Source organism: Carcharhinus amblyrhynchos, chromosome 19, assembly GCF_965287045.1.
Source record: "Carcharhinus amblyrhynchos chromosome 19, sCarAmb.v2.hapA, whole genome shotgun sequence".
NCBI lineage: Eukaryota > Metazoa > Chordata > Chondrichthyes > Carcharhiniformes > Carcharhinidae > Carcharhinus > Carcharhinus amblyrhynchos.
The window spans coordinates 11273637-11294927 of record NC_137342.1 but is presented as its reverse complement, the minus strand read 5'-3'; the positions used below and the strand labels follow the sequence as shown (position 1 = coordinate 11294927).

Below are 21291 nucleotides of genomic sequence, written 5' to 3'. Positions count from 1 at the left end.
AACTGCCCTCTGAAATGGGGCAAGCCACACAATCCAAGGGCAAGTAGGGATGGGCAATATGCTAGCCAGCCATCGATGCCCACGTCCCACGAACGAGTAAAACAAAAGTCAGAGTTTCTGAATCCTGCATGGCTAAAGCTGTTATGACATTTTGAGGTTGTGATGAGTTTTTTTTCTGGTGCAGAAAGCCGTCAGCCCAGGTGAGAAAAACAGCCTACAGTGAAAAATGTCAACAGTGAGGCAATGTTCATAATGTGCTGACTACCTAACACCTACCCATCTGTGCCACTGGTGATAATGGGTCTCGGTGAGTGCAGAGTAAGTAAGCTCCAACATACTCCAGTAAAGGTGCGAGTAGCAATACAGGAACAAGACCTATGACATTCATTGCTGCTATTGGAAGGAGAAATCCCCTCAGATTCAGATTGGAGTGCATTGTTTGTATGAAATACGTCGACGGGACCTGCGTTTATAAACGATAACGTTAGCAGTGACTTTGACAAACACTGGAATACATAGCCAATGTAAACACAGGTTTCTAAGTAGCATTTAACACGTAACAATTCACCTCAAATATTTCCTGTGTTTAAATTATGGTTGGAATTCTCTGACCTCGCCCGCGGCTGGGATTCTCCAGTCCTGCTGCAATGAATGGAAATTTGGCTGGACGCCAAATTCTCCATTCTCTTTAACGATGAGGGCAAGGCGTACGGCATCAGAGAATTCCGGCCTACATGTAAAAATGGGAAATTGACAGATTGGTATTATATAGAAGCACCACAAGCTGTTAAGAGAAGTTGAGAATTTTACAGCACAGAAGGAAATTATTCAGTCAATTATGACAGTGCCAGTTCTCTGAAGGAGCTAACGAATTAATTTCATTCCCAGCTCTTCTCCAACATCCTTGACTTCTTTTGTGTCTTCAAATATTTCTCCTTTTTAAAGGGTGTTACGGATTCTACTTCCGTCACCTTTTCTGATGGAATGTTCCATGTCCTAACAATCCTCTGAGTAAAAACCTTCTCCGAGTATCCCCCTTCCTTTTTTGGTGATGATAAATCTATATTGTCTAGTTACTCATTCATTAAACAATGGAAATTATTTGTTCCTATTTACTTTATTCAACCTCTTTTAATTCTGAATGACCTTCTCAGGTTTCTTGTTAACCTTCTCTGCTCTTTCCTTGGAATGATCTTAGTGATTTTCTTCCACACCCTCTTAGCATCTCTACCGCGCAGAAGAGGCCCTTCGACCCATTGAGTCTGTACTGACTCCCTGACAAAATATCTTACCCAGGCCCTCTGCCCCACTCTATCCTCATAACCCTCCACATTTCCTAAGGGCTAATCCATCTAACTGACACATCTTTGGGCAATTTAGCATGGCCAACCTGCCCAAGCTGCACATTTCTGGACTGTGGGAGGAAACCCACATAGACACAGGGAAAACATGGAAAGTCCACACAATTACCCAAGACTGGAATTGAATCTGGGTCTCTGGAGCTGTGAGGGGGCAGTGCTAATCACTGTGCCACTGGCCCTCATGGCCTTGACATATTTCCTAAATTAAGGCATCTAAAACTAGATTTATATTCTAGGCGCTAAACTATGATTTGTACAACACTATTTCTTTGCTTTTTATACTCTGATTTATAAAGCTCTGAACTAGCCATAAGTTATGAAATTTTAAGTGTGAGCATCACTGGCAAGGTCAGCACTTATTGCCTATCCCTAACTGCCCTTTAGAAGGTAGCAATGTGTCACAACATCCATCCACAATGTTGTTAGGGAGGGGGTGCCAGGAAATTTGACACAGTGACAGTGAAGGAATGGCCCTCTATTTCCGACTTAGGATGGTGTGTGTGCCTTAGAGAGGAATTTGCAGTTGGCATTGTTCCCATGCATCTGCTGCCTTTGTTCTTGTACATATTAGTGATCCTGGGTTTGGAAGTACTATTGAAGAAGCCTTGATTAGTTACTGCAATGCGTCGTGTAGATGGGATACACTGCTGCCACTCTGTGTTGGTGGTGGAGGGAATGAATGTTTAAGGTGGTGCCAGTGAAGTGAAGTGGGCTGCTCTGCCCTGGATGGTATCAAGTTTTTTGAGTATTGTTGGAGCTGCATACATTCAGACAACTCATCCTTACCTTTTAAAAATGTCTGGATCTAAATCCATAAATCTTTCTGCTCTTTCACTTACTTTAATGGTTTGCCATTTAGTGTCTACTTACAAGTCTTATGCTTCATGTCACAAAATCATAGAATCCCTACTGTACAGAAGGCGGCCATTTGACCCATCAAGTCTACACCAATCACAATTCCACCCAGGCCCTATCCCCATAACCCCATGTATTTATCCTGCTAGTCCCCCTGACACTGGCAATTTACCATGGTCAATCAACCTAATCTGCACATCTTTGGACGGTGCAAATTCTGCACAGACAGTGACCAAAGCCAGGAATCGAACCCGGGTCCCTGGTGCTGTGAGGTAACAGTGCTAACCACTATGCCACCATGTCCTCCACATAAAGTTCACTTGACATCCATTGAATGATCTAACCTGCCTATAATGAGGCAGTCCTCTTTATTGAGAACTATGTTATTTTTGTGTTATTTAAACAATCGACACTGAGTTGCTTTGGACAAATCCAGATCATTTACATAACATATAGACAGAGAATGTTAACTTCTCAACTTTGCCCCAAATTACATTTGTCAATCTAACAAAACATTCTTCACCCAACCTCTTAGCCATACTACTATTCACTTTAAACCTTCTTAAACACCTTTCGAAAATTTATCTACAAATGTTACATTTCCTTTAATGTACACTATCCATTATTTCCAAAAGTTGCAATGTTTGTTATCCAATTTAACTTCTACATGTCAATATGGTTGTCTTTACTAACACATATCTTCCTAGATTTTTATATTTCTTTGTTTTATATTATGCAGTCAGGCTACTGCTGATGATAGGCTATCTGGCTGATGGCTACCTTGATTATCCTCCTTTTCTCCATCTTGAAATTTACACTGGCCTGTTCTCTGACACAGCTTCTGTATCTAAGCATGTTTCAAATATTGTCAGGTGAAATCCTCTGCTTCTGCGACTTCCTCCAGCAGTGAGAGACAAATATCCCCAGGGCCGGTGCCTTTTCACTTTTAACTTTTACTCCTTATCTATTAATTTTCTAATCTTGTGCTGTTCTGTTCCTACCATCATTCATCTGTGAAAAGTGAGGCAATGCCCTGGTTTGTTATCTCAGATGTTCCTTTCATTGCCTTTCTTTAACTATTCCTTTATTTATTTATAAGTTCCTTCCCTTTCTCCTTTGATGTTCCGTGGCATTCTTTCCTCAAACTCTCTCCCTGAATGTTTTTGATTCGCCTCTCTATTTTCGGTATCTTGCTAGGTTTTATTTTGTATTATTCACCCTAGTTTTCTCCTTTGCCCCCTTTCCTTCATTTTGTTTTGAATTTCTCTGAATGAGAAAGATAATGGTAAAGGGAAATGTTCAGAATTTATTTATTAGTGTCACAAATAGGCTTATATTAAATTAAGTTACTGTGAAAATCCCCTAGTTGCCACACTACGGACCTGTTCGGGTATACTGAGGGAGAATTTAGCATGGCCAATGCACCTAATCTGCACGTCTTTAGGACTGGAAACCAGAGCAAACCCATGCAGACACGGGGGAGAGCGTGCAGATTCCGCACAGAGTGACCCAAGCTGGGACTCGAACCCAGGTCCCTGGTGCTGTGAGGCAGCAGTGCTAAACCACTGTGCCACCATGCTGCTAAAGGCAGATGGAGGTGAGACCATACTGGATCACAAGCAAATGGCAGAGTTGCTTAATGAGTAGTATATGGTAACCACTTCAAGTGGGAGAAAATACCAGAAGGGAACCTTACTAAATTAGGGGGAGGATTGTTGAAGAGATCCTCTTCACCTTCTGAGAATTTATACATTTTTACCCTTAACATTTGCTGGTTGAAGATTTCCCTTGAAGGATTCACTCAGCTTGTTTAAGTACACCCACTGCTGCAACCCACTGAAGAAGCTAACCTGGAGTATGCAGAATCTGTAAAGAATCTGAAAGGCAAATAGCGGAATTAATCTGACAAGGCACTTGACATTGTCCACGTGGGCTTCGCTGTACCAGCCACCGTAGTTCTCCTTAGCCCGGTCCAACCAGCTGCCCACATCTCCACTGATGTGACGGTATCTCATACAACACATCTTCAGACCGTTCAGTAAAACGCCAAAAACTGTCATCAGGGAGCTACCTGGAAATAGAAAGTTAAAGTAAAGGTAGGCCAAGGATTGCTATGACACCTAACAGGTTATATCTGTTATTCTCTGACACTGTGTAAGACTTTTGGCTTAAGAAGTTATGTGTAAGAAGTTATGGCTCACTATAGAACAAGTGCTGTGATTTAGTCCTCCCAATGCAGGTCCTCAAGTGACGGGAGAGACCCATCCTTCTCTCATCTGGTCTACATGAGACTGCAGACCCACGGCAATGTGGATGATTCTTAACTGCCCACTGAAATAGCTCAGCAAAGCACTGAGTTCAAGGGAAATTAGTGCTGGACAGCAAATGCTGGTTTTGCCAGTGAGACTCACATCCCATGAAAGAATAAAGAAAAGTTTTGAGAAAGTAATGGTAGACAGGAGGTTTTTTGATACAACTGAAAGCTTTTTGAATGGATGGATTTGAACACAAGGATGAGAATTTCAAGTTGAGGTCCTGCCGAACCTGGAGCGAGTGTGGATCAACAAGCACAAGGGGGATGGCTGGATGAGGACACAAACATTGGAGTTTGAGGTTATGGAGGGTGGAAGATGGAAGTGCGACTAGAAAGCAATTGGGATAGTCAAGTGTCAATGTAGCAAAGGCAGGCATATGGGTTTAAGCAGTGAAAGGGTTAATAATCACACACATTTAAAGAATCATGTAAGCTGCATCTCAGTCACACATGGAAAAATATGTGAAAACCACAGGTCTTGATTAAAGCAGATCCAGATTAGAGTCAAGGATCATTCAATTGAACAATGTACAGCTGCAGCTCATGTCTGTCTATTAGAACCCAGGAACATTGCAAATGGAGGTTGATATACCACTGTCAGATATAGAGCTATCATAGAACCATAAAACACTATAGCACAGAAACAGGCCTTTTGGCCCTTCTTGGCTATGCCGAATCATTTTTCTGCCTAGTTCCACTGACCTGCACCATATCCCTCCACACCCCTTTCATCCATGTACCTGTCCAAGTTTTTCTTAAATGTTAAAAATGAGCCCGCATTCACCACTTCATCTGGCATCTCATTCCACACTCCCACCACTCTCTGTTTGAAGAAGCCCCCCCCCCCCCCCCCCACCAATATTCCCTTTAAATTTTTCTCCTTTCACCCTTAACTCATATCCTTTAGTTTTTTTCTCTCCTAGCCTCAGTGGAAAAAGCCTGCTTGCATTCACTCTATCTATACCCATCATAATTTTATACACCTCTATCAAATCTCCCCTCATTCTTCTGCACTCCAGGGAATAAAGTCCGAACCTATTCAACCTTTCTCTGTAACTCAGTTTCTCAAGTTCCAGCAACATCCTTGGAAACGTTCTCTGTACTCTTTCAACCGTATTAATATCCTTCCTGTAATTAGGTGACCAAAGCTGCACACAAATGCTTGATGATATAACATGCACAAGTTATAATTGGACACCATAACCTTATGTATCTATGATGTAATCTTAATCAATAACTGTGAGTGGATAGAGATTACTCCTATACTTTTATTGGAATATGCTAAGTACTTGTAATCAAATTTGAAACTATTATTGTTTATGCATTTCTGAGTTCTGCACTCTGACTGGTCTGAATGACTTAGTCAGAGTCCTGTAGCACTGCAGTTTGTCAGTAAATCATCTTGAAACCACTCTGATATTGTCTGATTACATGAGGGAAACAATAGTTTTAAATAGAACATAAGAAGTATAATGACAGTCCAGTGACAAGCAGCAACCGTGCTGAGGCAGCTGTGGAGTCTGACAATGTTCCAGAGGTGGAAAAAGTGTTGGAGCAGATTGGTGATCAGAAACTCATTCAGAGACAGTTTTTACACCAAGATTGTGAATAGTCTGGTATTGTCTCAGACATCGATCAGGAACAGGAATGGAGTTAGTTCCAGGGATGGAAGACAATGACTTTGGTCTTCCAAATATTTATTTGGAGGAAATTTCTACTCACACTGTACTAAAATGTGAGAGAAAGAGTCTGATACTTAGGCAGTAGAGTTGGGTAAGCAGGACATTATCAGCATACATGTGAAAACTGACGCTACATTGTCAGATAACAGGTGCGATTTTACCCCCTGCTCACGCCACATTCCCGCTGCAGCAAAGTCGGAGAATTAGGCATCAAGCCAAATCTCCGTTCGCTGTAGCGGGATGGGAAAATCTCACTGACATGAACAGTCGGAAACTTCCAGCCAGTGTCACCAAGGGGTGAGCTGTAGCAGTTGAGAGTTTGGGAAAGGCCAAGGATAGACCCTGGAGGGACAGCAGAAGTAACTGAATGAGAGGGGGAAGAGAAGACATTGTAACTGATTTTCTGGCTATGAATTGATTGATAAATTTGGGACCAAGTGAGAGTACCCCATTCAACAGGGGAGATGTGTTGGAGGAAAATGGTGTGATCAACTGTGTGACCTAACTGATGAAGTCCTCGGTTTCAACTCTCCGCAGAAATTATGGACAACTCCCAACCGCTTGAGAATGGGAGCAGGGAGACATGGCCACTTTCTGCACAAATGGAACATGAGGAACAACTCAAACTTTGACTGTAGCCATTTGAATCAGACAATTGCCCATGTACAGAGCACCTGCCCTGAGAGATCCATTCCTGGTGACATCATACTGCATCAGCTAGAAGTCATTAAATGGATTGTTAACCTTTACACTGAATTATACCGCTTCCTCAGCCATGCTAGTAAAAAGAAATCCTGTCAAAAGTTGTGGACAGGTCATGACTTGAGTACACTCAATTTTATCAATTTTGAATTTTGTCCTTCAGTGCAAGAGGGATGGGGTTTAAAAACAGCGAGGTAATGTTGCAGCTGTATAAGGTGCTGGTGAGGCCACACCTGGAGTACTGTGTACAGTTCTGGTCTCCTTACTTGAGAAAGGATACACTGGCATTGGAGGGGGTGCAGAAGAGATTCGCTGGGTTGATTCCAGAGTTAAGAGGGTTGACTTATGAGGAGAGACTGAGTAGACTGGGGCTATACTCATTGGAATTCAGAAGAATGAGGGGAGATCTTATGGAAACATACAAGATTATGAAGGGAATGGATAAGGTAGGAGCAGGGAGGTTATTTCCACTGGCGGGTGAAACTAGAACTAGGGGACTTGGCCTCAAAATGAGGGGGGAGGCAAATTTAAGACTGAGTTGAGGAGGAACTTCTTCGCTCAAAGGGTTGTGAATCTGTGGAATTCCCTGCCCGGTGAAGCAGCTGAGACTACCTCATTAAATATTTTTAAAGCAAGGATAGATAAACTTTTGAACAGTAAAGGAATTAAGGGTTATGGTGAGCGGGCGGGTAAGTGGAGCTGAGTCCAAGAAAAGATCAGTCATGATCTTACTGAATGGCGGAGCAGGTTCGAGGGGCCAGATGGCCTACTCCTGCTCCTAGTTCTTATGTTCATTAGCTGGGGGAAGAAAATGTGTTTGGAGGGAATCAAGCGTGGAGCTCTGGGAAAGGGGGATTTAGATTTAGGAGTTAATGACCCATTAAAGGACTTGAAAGAGAAGACAGGGTGATAGTTTGCAAAGGATGAAGGAGTCGAGGATTTTTTTGAAGAAAGATATGATGATAAGTTGAACGAGAGGGAGACAGCACCCGCAGTGAGTACTCTTAACAACATCAGCTAACTCAGGACCCCAGGGGAGAAATTGTGTGATCAGCAGTTTAAGGCAGTTGAAGGTTTTCCCAATGCTGTTAGGTAGGGAATTGCAGGATTTTGACCCAGTGATAATGAAAGGACAGCGACATATTTCCAAGACAAGAATGCTGTGACTTGGAAAAGAACCTGGTGGTGATGATATTCCCACGTTTGCTCATTGTTTCCTACTCTTTGACCTCTCTTCCCCACTCTGTGCCATTGCTTCTGTTTTACTTTATTCATCCATCCGGTGACCTGGATCAGACTGAAACCAGTGTGGGCTGGAGGGGTGAGAGGAGGGAGTCGTGGGTCGGAACCCATGCCCTGGCCTGTAACAGCATGTTGTGATGTAGCTAAATGCACTAATGCTCAGAATTATTGTTTCATATTGCAATAGCACGAGGTACCAAAAACCACTGCACAAATACCAGCACTGCTGAAGAAGAGCTACTGTAACAAAGCAAGCACATCATTAACGTCAGCATTGCCATTCGGCAGGGCTTTTCCAGCTCACTGCTCCTAAAATGTCAAGCACAATTTCCTTGTGCTGGGGTAATTCAGTTTCTACATACCAATTTGCAATGATACTCATAGATGCCACTGTAAGTGAAACGATTTGAAATCAGATCCATTATCTGAGCTGTAAATAGCACTGACTCCATAAGAATCACTATCAACATACCATCAAATTGCTCCCTGTACTGCATTTAGTGATAGAACCTTGCGAACCTAAATCAGTTATGGTGAAATGTTAACGACCAATTTCAATCTTCAAAACGCCTGTTTGACAACTGTCGCAGACGGCTCATGGTTAGGATGGCTGGGCCATGAGCATTTTACATCTTGTGACCAGTGAGTTTCAGAACGCACCTTAATTGTTACTGTCCACAATTAATTGTGAACAACCCTGCTCCATGTGGTGGGCAGAATGGCCTCTGCCTCAATCCCTTGTTTAGCAAAGGTGACCTCAGAGGTCAAATTACTGTGGCAAGCCACAGTACTCAAAAGGCAACAAGTGCAGAAAGCCACCTCTACTTTTTTGTTATAAAAAAAGGTTGTACCATAACTTGCAGTTACAAGTTCCCTGCATTTGTGGTCTATAAAGAAATTCATCACACGTGAACAAGAAACTATTTCTTCTTTTTGGTCTTTTCTGGGATGTCACAGGATCATAGATTAGGCCATTTGGCCCTTTGAACCTGTTCTGCCATTCATGACCATGGCTGATCATCAAATTCAATATCCTGATTCCCGCCTCCCCCGCCATCCCTTGATCCCTTTAGCCCCAAGAACTATATCTTAATTCTTTCTTGAATTCACACAATGCTTTGGCCTCACTGCTTTCTATGGTAGTGAATTCCACACATTCATCACTCACTCCCTGCATGAAGAAATTTCTCCTCAGCTCAGTCTTAAAAAGACCTTTTGAATCATTTCACTTACAGTGGCACCTATGAGTATCATTGCAAATTGGTACGTAGAAACAAGTTCTGGACCTCCCTCCACCTCCCCCCCCCCCTCCCACAATGAATTCTGAGCAACTCTTCCGCTTGGTGTTCATTGGAAACATTGCACTTCCTGATGTGATCCTTGATCTTATTTCACATCTGTGCTCTCCTTGGATGAGACTCGATTTCTCGATGCCTTGCATCAGGTGCTTCAGTTTTTTTTTCCCTCGCCTCCTTAGAGACGGTGACTCTAGTTTCTTTGTACAGATTCCACTTTGTGCAATTGCAAAGAATCATAGAATCCTGCAGTGCAGAAGGAGGTCATTCAGCCCATCAAGTCTGTACCAACCACAATCCCACCCAAGCCATATCCCCATAACCCTATGCATTTATTCTAGCTAGTCCCCCTGACACCAAGGGGCAATTTCGCATGGCCAATCCACCTAACCCTTTAGACTGGGGGAGGAAACAGGATCAACCTGCAATGCCCAATGCTTTCCTACAGCATCAGATTTGACATGACGGTTTTTGGCCATCATTTCGTCATTATTTCCTGCAGCAATTGGAAGGTTGCATCTAGTTGTGTAATTTGCTTGATCGGAACAAGATGCTTGCCTGCCTGAAAGTTTCTGCTGGGTTGATGACTGATGTGGGTATGCCGGCGTTGGACTGGCGTAAACACAGTAAAAAGTCTGACAACACCAGGTTTTAGTCCAACCGATTTATTTGATAATAGACTCACAAGCTTTCGGGGTTAGCCCCTTCGTCAGGGGCTAACCCCGAAAGCTTGTGAGTCTATTATCAAATAAATCGGTTGGACTAAAACCTGGTGTTGTCAGACTTTTTACTGGGTTGATGACTTCTGGAGCATGTTGAATCATTGCTTCTTATTCGCTCCAGACGATTCCACACTCTGTACTAGCATCGTCAACTTCCTTTACAGTGGGGACAGCTCTTGCCAGCACATCTGCTTCCCTTGCTCCTACTTCACTCTCAAACCAGATCTCTGCAAATTAAGTAACATCCTTTTTATGTTCTTCAGAGCAGATGGAAGGAGTTTGAGAAAGATGCTCTTTAGTTGTCTTGTGGTCAGACTCGATCATCCATTTCCCTCTCCCAAATAATTCCTCCTTAAAAATGCTCACAAGCCAAGACAATAGCCGGGCACTCTTTCCCAATATGTGCATAGTGTTGTTTAGTTTGTGTCAACACTTTGCATGCAAACACAAGTAGTTATTCTTGCTGCATGAGGTTGCTTCATGTCCTGCTTTGCTGGCATCGTGACTTCATTGTTGACCTTGAAGTACCTCAGCGCTGGTGTTCTCATCACTTGTGTGTGAAAGTTGCTTCTTGTTCTAACTGTTACACTGTCTTCATATCTATTGGTTACTGCATTTCTGCGACAGCGCACACCTCATCAGAATCAGATCAAAGTTCTATTGCTGTCAGTATATGACGTATGGACTTACCTTCAGTCATCTTCAGCTGCAATTTCTTCCTGTTCAATTTCAGGTTCATTTGATGAACCCTCTCTAGCAGTTGCGTCAGATTCTGGTCATGGACTGTGATGGGTTCTTCTATTGTATCTCCACATTCATAGACCAACAAATCATTCACAATCACTTCCAGTCCTAGAAAATCATTGTCGTACTGTTTGCGTTAATCCGCTTCTGGAGCAGTAGAAATGCCAAACGGCGTACACAACCATCTCTAGCTCCTAACAGGGGCGGCACAGTGATTAGCACTGCTGCCTCACAGTGCTAGGAATCTGGATTCAATCCTTGGCTTGGGTCACTTAGGTCCCTGTTGTAAGATGAGGCAAATCCACTTTTTTATGGACATTAATACAACACGTGGAACATGGACAAAACTGGCTGGAATATGGACACATTTAAAATTCTGTGTTTCAAAACACATGGATTTAAACTGACTGCAAACAAGACATCAAGATATAGACAGACAAAGAGATACACTGCCTTATCAAATCCATCTGGGAGTTGCTTGAGCAGATAAAAGACAATAAGTCATAGCAAAAACTAGCCTGCTATTTATGCAAAAACTCCACCACTCCCACTCCTCGGCCAGTCTATCACCGCATTGATTGTCCCCACTCTCACAATCTCCTCCCCTTACCCCTGCCATCCCCCCCATCCCCCAGGCCTTGCCTACCCTCTCCACCTGGACTCCTGCCATTTACCACTTTCTCCAGTTCCTGGGACATAGGTTCAGAGAGCTTTGTGCAGTGTTTCTTCCGGCCACTGTAGTGCTGTTTGTGGAGAGCTGCTAACCAATCTGAATGGCTGACAGTTCTCCAAAGTTGGTCTTCCTCTGAGTGAGGGGCAAAAGCCTTATGCCCATCAATGCTTTTTAGGGCGTAGAATGGCCCCTGCCATCCTAAAAATTCATTTGGGTTCAATGAAGAGTCACCAATCAGAAATATATTCAATTAAAATTAAATATTCCCTGAACTGCTTCAGTCTGAAAACAATCTTAGGAAGTTTAGTTGGAACTCATCAGGAAAACGTATTGCCAAAGAGGGCAAGCAGTTGCTAACAACTGCCATTGAATTACTGACTCACCTGATTTGGGTCGGTATATAAGCCTGTTCTGCACCATGTGGATGGTTAGCAAGGTCATCAGTATGGACGCAAACGGAATGAGGAAACCCAGGTTTTTGGCTATGGATTGTTGAATGTAGGCGATAGTCACAAAGACAACTGCAGAGTTCAAGTTCACAAACCAGTGAAACCTGTTGGGGAGATGGATTAAGAGTTGGAGATGGAAACAAGACAGCAGATTTTGGTGGACTTATAGGATGATGATGTTACTTTGCCATGAAGCATTGAAGCTTGCTTTGCAGAAGGCCATTTGATTCATATTGCATCACTGTACTAGAGCCACCCAGTAATAATCATACTCTTCTGTCCTCTCTCCGTCTTTTCTCTTTGTCCTAATCACAGCACCCAGAGTGTCTGCTCCACCAGTTCCCTTCTCTCTTATGTTGCAGCACCACTTTGCCAGTCTCTCTGTTCCTCCCCCCCTCCCTCCAACCATTTCAACTTCATCTTGTCAGAGTATGGGATCAAAATTCCCAGTATATCATGAAGTTAGACTAGACCCCAACTATTTGCTATTTTGGCATTAATGTGGGGATGTGATGTTTTACTCAAGGCATGATTCTACTGACAAATTTGGAAGCTTTTATCAAAACAAATTTTACTGAACAATACAGTTTAACTATAACAAATGAATCAGCTTAGCATTTAACATTTGAACAAATCTTCAACATGACAAGACGCAATACTTAACTACTCTCCTATCTCTGTTAGCACCATTTCAGGCAATATTCCTCTTAAATACTTCTTCAAAATCAGTTATCAAAAATTCAGACTTATACGTTTGCACATTTAGGTATCCCAAACAAACAAAAATGCATTAACTCTGTTTAGACCAACACATCCCTGGCTAAAATCAGTCATTATCCTGCATTCTCAACACTTGAGCTGTCTGCTGCCCGCTGACTTTCAAACAGGCCCCTTACAAGAAACATGATTTAAAAAAAACTTTTTCTTAAAGGCACAGTATCATCACAGTATCAATACAATCTGAAATAAAGAATACAGTCTGACAGCTATCCTACATGGTGTTTCACTCAGAAGCCATGGTTCTGAAGGACTTATGTAGTTCTGGGAGTTAACCCATCGTAAGACGGACTTGACAGGGAACTTAAAATTATACAACACAGGGTAATGTTATGAAATAATGTGGATCATTGCATAGCCCATGAAGAGAGAGAAACGAGGAAGTCAGAGGGCATATGAATGGAAGCATGTAGTAGCATAAAGAATGGAAAAGAAGCAGAGAGATATATAGGAAGAGAGAGAGAGAGGATACTGTGAGTGACAATGGGTATCAGCTATAATAATACATTGTTCCACTCGCATGTTCACAGGTACACTCACACAGGCAAACAAATGCGTCTCCTTTTAAGAGCTACCAATCTGCTGCTGAACTAACAAAAAAATGACAAATAATTCAACATTGCAAGCAATTCAACATTTCTCACATAGTAATGTGTTCTACATGAGACACTTACCTTCAGGAATAAACTGTACTACACAAACAATATGGTCTTTCCCTTAGAAAGAGTGAGGCCAGTGACAGTTTCACACTCTACAGCACCAGCACCATAAGCATGAGCTTTCCTTTGATCATTCTACTGAGGTTCACTCCAGTGAAAACAGAGGATTGTTATAGTGAGGATATGTTTTGCTTTGGAGAGCAGCATAAATATGACATGAAGCAGTTCATTTGGATCAATACCCACATGTGTAAAGGCTAGTTCCTTATACAAAACAATATTTGCTTCTCCGTGAAATATACTAACACCAAACTGGGGTGCTCAGCTTGTTAATGCTGCCGCTATTTTTCTCTTAAAGTCGTGCATTCGTGAAGTCAACACTTTTTCTCTTGCAGCGGTCAGCTGATTGTGAATTTACCATAATCTGAGGTCCATTTGTTGCAGGTATTATTGTCTGATATTTTTGGGAAATGATTGTTAAACACCAGGGTAGTATTTTAAATTCTGCACGAGTCTCCTTCAGAGATCTCCTGCTCAGTAATGGTAGTTCTGTTGGAATGGAGCTCAGTGCAGTAGCAGGGGATTTAACATAAATTTGTTGTGTTTAGAGTTTTGTCAGAAGTAATTAATGTGGATGTTGTTTGTTGGCAGGGGTTTACTGTATCCAATTTTTCAGGCCTTCTTTGCTAGGGCTTCAGCCTCATACTTGATGCTTTGTGAAGTGTCCATCTGATCTACTACGTGGCAAAAATAAAAATGGAGGAGTTAGAAGATCTTGGCTTCAACTGCACTTCATTGATTGAGCACAAAATCTGGACTGTCATTCCAGTGCAGTACTGAAGGAGTGTTATACTGTCAGAGGTGCCATCATTCTGATCAAACCCTAAGCCTAAGTTTAGGGTTAAATGGACATAAAAGGTCTCACAATTCTATTTGAGGAAGAGAAGGGGAGCTCCTCCAAGTGTACCTGGGCAATATGAGATGGAGTACAGGAAAGAGGTAGAGAATCTAGTGAATTGGTGCAATGACAATAATCTCTCTCTCAACGTCAACAAAATGCAAGAGAAAGCCATTGACTTCAGGAAGCATAGTGGAGGACATGTCCCTGTCTACATCAACAGGGATGAAGTGGAAACGGTCGAGCCTCTCCTAGTCCTTCATGCGGACACTATAGTTAAGAAAGCCCACCAACACATTTACATTCTCAGGAGGCTAAGGAAATTCGGCATGTCCACTGCAACTCTCACCAGATGATCCATAAAATCTTTCTTTCCAGTGGTATCACAGCTTGGTATGGCTCCTGCTCTGACCAGCAGTGCAAAAAGCTACCAATGTTTGTGAACGCAGTCCAGTCCATCACGCCAGCTTCCCATCCATTGACTCTGCCTATACTTCCCACTGCCTCAGCAAAGCAGCAAGCATAATTAAGGGCCCCACACACCCCAGACATTCTCTCTTTCACCTTCTTCCATCGGGAAAAAGATACAAAAGTCTGAGGTCATATACCAACCAACACAAGAACAGCTTCCTCCCTGCTGTCATCAGAATTTTGAATGGACCTACCTTATATTAAGTTGATCTTTCTGTACATCCTAGCTATGACTTTAACATTATATTCTGCACCCTTTCCTTTCCTTCTCTATGAACGGTATGCTTTGTCTGCATAGCATGCAAGAAACAATACTTTTCATTGTATGCTACTACATGTGACAATAATAAATCAAAAGCATCATACTTGATGCTTTGTGAAGTGTTTATCTGATCTACTGCATAGTAAAAATAAAGATGGATGAGTTAAAAGATCATGGCTTCTCCAGGTGTACTTGGGCAATACTCACTCTTCAACCAACATCGCTAAAACAGAATATCTAGCAACTATCACACTGCTGTTGGAAGGAGCTCGCTGTAGACAAACAGGTGACTGCATTTTCCACATCACAATGGTGACTACACTTCAAGGTAATTCACTGATTGTAAAGAACTTCCTGGAGGTCATGAAACTTGCAATAAAAATGTGAATCTTTCTTTCTTTAGACTACAACGATTCTGAGAAAGATAAAACCAATACATGGGCTCCTAGAGAAAAGTGCTGGAAATACTCAGCAAGTCTGGTGGTATTTGTGAGGACAGAAATTGAGTTAATGTTTCAAGTTGAATATGACTTCTTCAGAAGTGAAAGAGGGAAAAGAACCAAAGCATTGTTTTCACAAGCCAGAGAAGAAAGGCTAGCAAACTTAGAAGTGTATGACATCCAGAAAAGTAAGCTGCATTTTTGTACTTTTATCAGGAAAAAAGAGACATAATGATTGGGAATACAGTCAGGAAGAGCACTAACCAGTTGAAGAAAGTTAAAAGTTGACCTTGGCCATACTCTTGGAGGCGATAGGCACTGAATGGACAAATTATGGCCCGGATTCCCCCTGAACCCAAAGATGCTGACATGAGGCCAATGTAAAACAGCACAGTCTGCTCCTTTTTGGCGAGAGCATGAATGGTATGGTGAGTATCAATGTAGAAATCCTCAAAGGGGAATGCAACGACAGGCAGCATAACAGTACCTTTGGGAAGCAAGCACAGAAAATAGTCTTTAGAAAGATAACCATCTCTTATTTAATTTATAAGGCATCTTAACACAACCTCTGAACATTCCAAAATACTTTGCAGATCATGAAATAATGTCTTCAGGGTAAGATGGCAGCCAATTTGTGTTCATCAGGCCACCATAACCACAAAGTATTGTTGATCGAGGAAAGAATATTGGTCAGGACATTGCAGAGACCTCACTACTTTTCCTCAGTGTTATAAATGGGATTGTGTCATTCCTGAACATGTTGGCAAGGCTTCATCTTAACTTGAAAGGATCTCCTGTGATAACTTGAGGGAGAGTTGGGAGAATTTTCCTCGTGTTCTAGCTAACACTCATAAACCAATATCACAAAAGCAGACTGGGGGAGAAATTTCACAGCATTGTGCCTATTGATGGTGAGTCGAGCCCACTCGGTCTTGGTGTGCATTTGGCTAACCAATAAATCTTTTATTCCCCAGCAGTCATTAGACCAGATCACAAGCCCCTATTCTATGTTAATGACGTGGCTAATGGCTGTTTAGGGAGAAAGTTGTGATTAAATCGATAGTTTGTTGAGGGCCTAGTCAGTGTCTGCTAACAAGCAGACTGATTTAGAAAAAAAATACTTTAATGTGGAATCTGGAGGAGCAGGGATTTCATACAAGTTCTAATTCACAGCAGTGGACTATTTATTTATTTATTTATTTATTAATGTCACAAGTAGGTTTACATTAACACAATGAAGTCACTGTGAAAATCCCCTCATCGCCACACTCTGGCACCTGTTTGGGTACACTGAGGGAGAATTTAGCATAGTCAATGCAGCTAATCATCATGTCTTTCAGATTGAGGGGGGAAACTGGAGGAAACCCATGCAGATATGGGGAGAATGTGCAAACTTGGCATAGACAGTGACCTGAGCCGGGAGTTTAACCCAATCCCAGCGCTGTGAGGCAGCAGTGCTAACCATTGTGCCACCGTACCACCCAGCAATTGCCGCTGTCATGTCCTCGCTTCCCACCCTCCTGCCCTCCAATTTCTTCAGCCCAGGAACCTATACTAGAGTGTCTGCAAGTGGGCCCAATTTTGATGTAGTCACATGTCCAGGCTGCTCCTGTTGTTGTAACGGGTTCCAGCAGCTGGCAAACTGTTCTGAGATCCAATTTAAGGTAAGTTATGCTTCCTGTGAAGGCTCAGAGATCAACTGTCCAACTGCTGTTTGTGGAAGCATATTGTGTGTAATATGGCAGCCATAATTTGTCCAAATTACATCAAAATGACTACACATCCGATATTGACGTCATTGACTATGAAGCATTTTGGAATGTGCTGAAGGTATGAAAGGCACGATCTGAGCACAAATGAGTTCTTTCTTTCTTAAATGTTTTAAGTGCAGAATTTCAATTAAGTAATTTTACATTTTTTTCCTGCATAAATACAAATAAATGTAACTGCATATCCGTCATAATTACAGCATCAGAAAAAAGACAGCATTTGTAATAGATATTCAATCAACAAATCCCACAGCGTAACTATACTTGCAGTATTCATTAACATCATGGCATTAAATGAAATAGCATTATTGTGACAATTCACAGTTCCTTCTGGAACATTCATCAGGCAGTGACAGGTAGAAAACATGATCAAATCAAATATCTCAAAATATACTTCCCCAGTGAAGAAGCTTGATAATAATGTTTACACGATAAACTCATGCAAAGTACAATCTCGGTTCTGTCACAGTATAACTGGATATTGTGTGAAGACCATCACCAAACCACGTCTCACTTACAATTGTTAACAAATGCTTTTCAGAATTGCAGTGTGCTTGAGCAACCAGTAATTGACCCAATTCAGATAGTTAATAAATATGTTTTTAATTGACTGCGTATTAAAATGTTAACCGTCTATTTTTTATATTGTGCATCAGCATAGTACTTGCTTACTGCAGTACAAAATTGTCACGTCTGAACACAATGTGTCATCCAGTCAAGGTTGGGAAGCTGAGGCCTTTGTGGTTAGCTTTTGTCAATTTTTCTGATTTGGCCTTCTGTGGTCCACACACTGCCAAGCTCTGGGAGCTGCAGGTCAGTTGCAATCAAGATCCTCAACCACCTTCTAAGTTGCCTTCTGGCCACTTGGCCTCTACCTGCCTTTATACCCAGCTGTGCTCCTCGGTTTCCTATCAAGACTGACAGTTATGGCCAGATCAGCTCAGCCTGTGAGCTGGGTATAATTTCTTACTCTGTGGGCTGGCTGCGTGGCTGTTAAGCATCACTCTCTTTGCAGACACTTTCAATATTTCAGTGGCGCTACCAACTTGCTTGTGCGATTTCTGACTCTCGTTGTACTGGTTCCCAATCAGACCGAGTAGGATTCCTTAACTAACAGGGCCCTTGGAAGAGGAGATGACTTAAATGGAAATGTACATATCCACCATGGCACTACTTTAATATTTCTATAGGAACAATTACTTCTGAAGTAATTTTAGGGATATTGGAACAGAATGAAACAAAAAAATTTAAAATTTTTTAAAAATACTAATTTCATTAATACCTATGCATTTGATGGTATTGATACTCTTCCAAAATATGAGAACTTGCATTGGAAAATCAGAGAGTACATTTTTCAATCCCACACATCCAGCTGTGAGCTGCAACTGATGGGAGCACAGTATGGAGAGGGTGCTGCAACGCTATAGGACTAATTCTCACTCCACACTCCCTTCAGGCATTGCTCCCAGCTGGAAGGGTGGGGGGGGTTGCAAATTAACACCTTGCCTTGCTTGCAGAAGAGGTGAGCCCATATAATTCTCTTCAAAAGTACTAAGCGTACAAGTTTTTCTATAGCCATCAGTATGTACAGTGTGACACTCAAACGAAAGATGCAAGTTATACTGCCAACTGTGTCTGTCAATGGAACTAGGTAACAGTGGAACTCTGCATTTGCGTTTGAACTGATAATTTTAATACTTTCAAAATGGGAACCTTTACCTGTTCTTCACACACAAAGTGCTGAAAGTATTCAGGAGGTCCATGAACTAATTGACTTGTTTTAAAATATGGTTCTCACAAGATTGGAATTATATTGGTCACCCCCACATGACAAATGAGTAACCACCATCACCTAAAAGGACAAGGGCAGCAAACGCATGGCAGCACCATCACCTTCGAGTTCCTCTCCAAGTCACACACCATCCTGACTTGGAAATATATTGGCTGTTCCTTCACTGTCGCTGAGTCAAAATCCTGGCACTCCCTCCCCAACAGCACTGTGGATGCAACTATACCACACGGACTGCAGCGGTTCAAGAAGGCAGCTCACCAATGAATGGCTTGACATATGAGGGACATTGGAGGACTCTGGGTCTGTACTCAATGGAGTTTAGCAGGATGAGGAGGGATCTCATTGAATAATGAAAGGCCTAGATAGAGTGGATGTGGGGAAAATGTTTCCATTAGTTGGACGTTTAGGGTCTGAGGGCACAACCTCTTTACAACCGAGATGAAAAGGAGTTTCTTCAGCTAGAGGGTGGTGAATCTATGGCATTCACTGCCATAGGAGGCCAGGTCATTGCGTGTATTTAAGTCAGAGATAGCTAGGTTCTTGATTGGCATGGGAAAAAGTCAGGAGAATGGGGTTGAGAAACATATCCTCCATGATTGAATGGTGGGGCAGACCACATAAGAACATAAGAAATAGGAGCAGGAATAGGCCATCTAGCCCCTCGAGCCTGCCCCACCATTCAATAAGATCATGGCTGACCTGTCGTGGCTCAGTTCCACATTCCCACCCTCTCCCCATAACCCTTAATCCCCTTGCCTATCAAAAACCTATCAACCCACGTCTTAAAAATATTGAGCGAGGCAGCCTCCACCACTTCAACAGGCAGAGAATTCCAGAGATTCACCACCCTTTGAGTGAAGAAGTTCCTCCTCAACTCCGTTCTAAACCACCCCCCCCCCCCTTTATCTTGAGGCTGTGCCCTCTAGTCCTACTGCCCTTTCTGAGCGGGAGGAGCCTCTCCACCTCTATCCTATCCAGCCCATTCAACATCTTATATGTCTCAATGAGATCTCCCCTCATTCTTCTAAACTCTAACGAGTACAAGCCTAGTTTACTCAGCCTGTCCTCATAGATGGGCTGAAGGTCCTAATTCTGCTCCTATCTCTTATGGCCTACCTTTTCGTAGAACAACCAAGGATTCTTGCATACAACATCTACGTCGCTGAAATAAATGTTAAAAGATCATAAGTTATGAACTATAACTGTAAGCATATTGAAGCATCCTCTAACCCTATTTGACTCTATAATTGCATGCTGCGGATGGGATTGGAAGGGGAAACGGTAGAGTCCATAACAAATGCATGTGGAACATTTGGGAAATTCTCACTCCTACCTATGAAGTGAAGGAGTGCGCAGATGTAAACCACTTTGATCCTCCCCATGCAAGACTCTGCCAGCCATCCCACCAATACTGGGCTCAGGGTGTTTGCTCCAACAAAGCACAGGTTGACAATGGCAGCCTGGTGGTTCTCGTAGCCCAGTTTCAGGGTGCAGAACAGAATCATGTTGCACACGATGCCAAAGTAGGTGAAGCGTTCGCAGAGCTGCACCGACAGCAGACAGATGACAATCTGCACTCTCTTCCTGGTGTGGCGTGCCCTCGCTCTCCGCTCCGGATTGAAGCCTCTCGGTTCCCCTCTCTTCCTTTCAGCAGGCTCAGGAGTGCTCGTTTCTTGCAGATGTTTTAAATCCACCCTTGCCATTGCGGACTGCCTGAACGACTGAGGGCCTTGTGCAGGGCATCTGTCAACTCTCACTAACCCAATTAAGCAGACTGTCCCGACCCAGTCCCGAATTCCACATGCAAGTACAACTATTTCACAACTTTCTGTCGCACCTTGATGTTCCTGCATCGATAACCAACCGGGCAGTCCCAATATTTGAGTTTTTAGGGGCTCAGATCTTCATCGCAGCGTTTAAAATCAACAATTTCCGTCTAAAATACTTAAGAGGAAGGGACCGATAAAGGACTAGAGCTGAAAGATTTACCTGACTGGGTTCTTTAACGAGACTGACTGACTGACAGATGTTAATATCCAAAGATGTCTGTTTCTCTCTCTCAGAATTGCAACATTTAACAAGTTATTTTTGTTTCCATTTCAAACAACCTGTTTATCCAAGCCAATGTTTTGCAATTCCCTATATAAAATCCAAGGCAGCATAAACCCTAATCAACAATTCAAT

The 21291-nt window shown here is 42.5% G+C and overlaps 1 protein-coding gene across 1 annotated transcript in view; it reads right to left on the bottom strand.

Annotated features, from left to right (window-relative positions):
- Positions 1 to 20810, bottom strand: part of slc15a5 (solute carrier family 15 member 5) — a 33978-nt gene extending 13168 nt beyond the window's left edge. The window contains exons 1-5 of the mRNA XM_080207242.1: positions 20441 to 20810; positions 15811 to 16033; positions 11974 to 12143; positions 4067 to 4287; positions 277 to 463 (exon numbers count right to left, since the gene is read on the bottom strand). Of these exons, the coding sequence (XP_080063368.1) occupies positions 277 to 463; positions 4067 to 4287; positions 11974 to 12143; positions 15811 to 16033; positions 20441 to 20810 (1171 nt within the window). The remainder of the gene's footprint in view (positions 1 to 276; positions 464 to 4066; positions 4288 to 11973; positions 12144 to 15810; positions 16034 to 20440) is intronic.
- Positions 20811 to 21291: the final 481 nt, after the last annotated feature.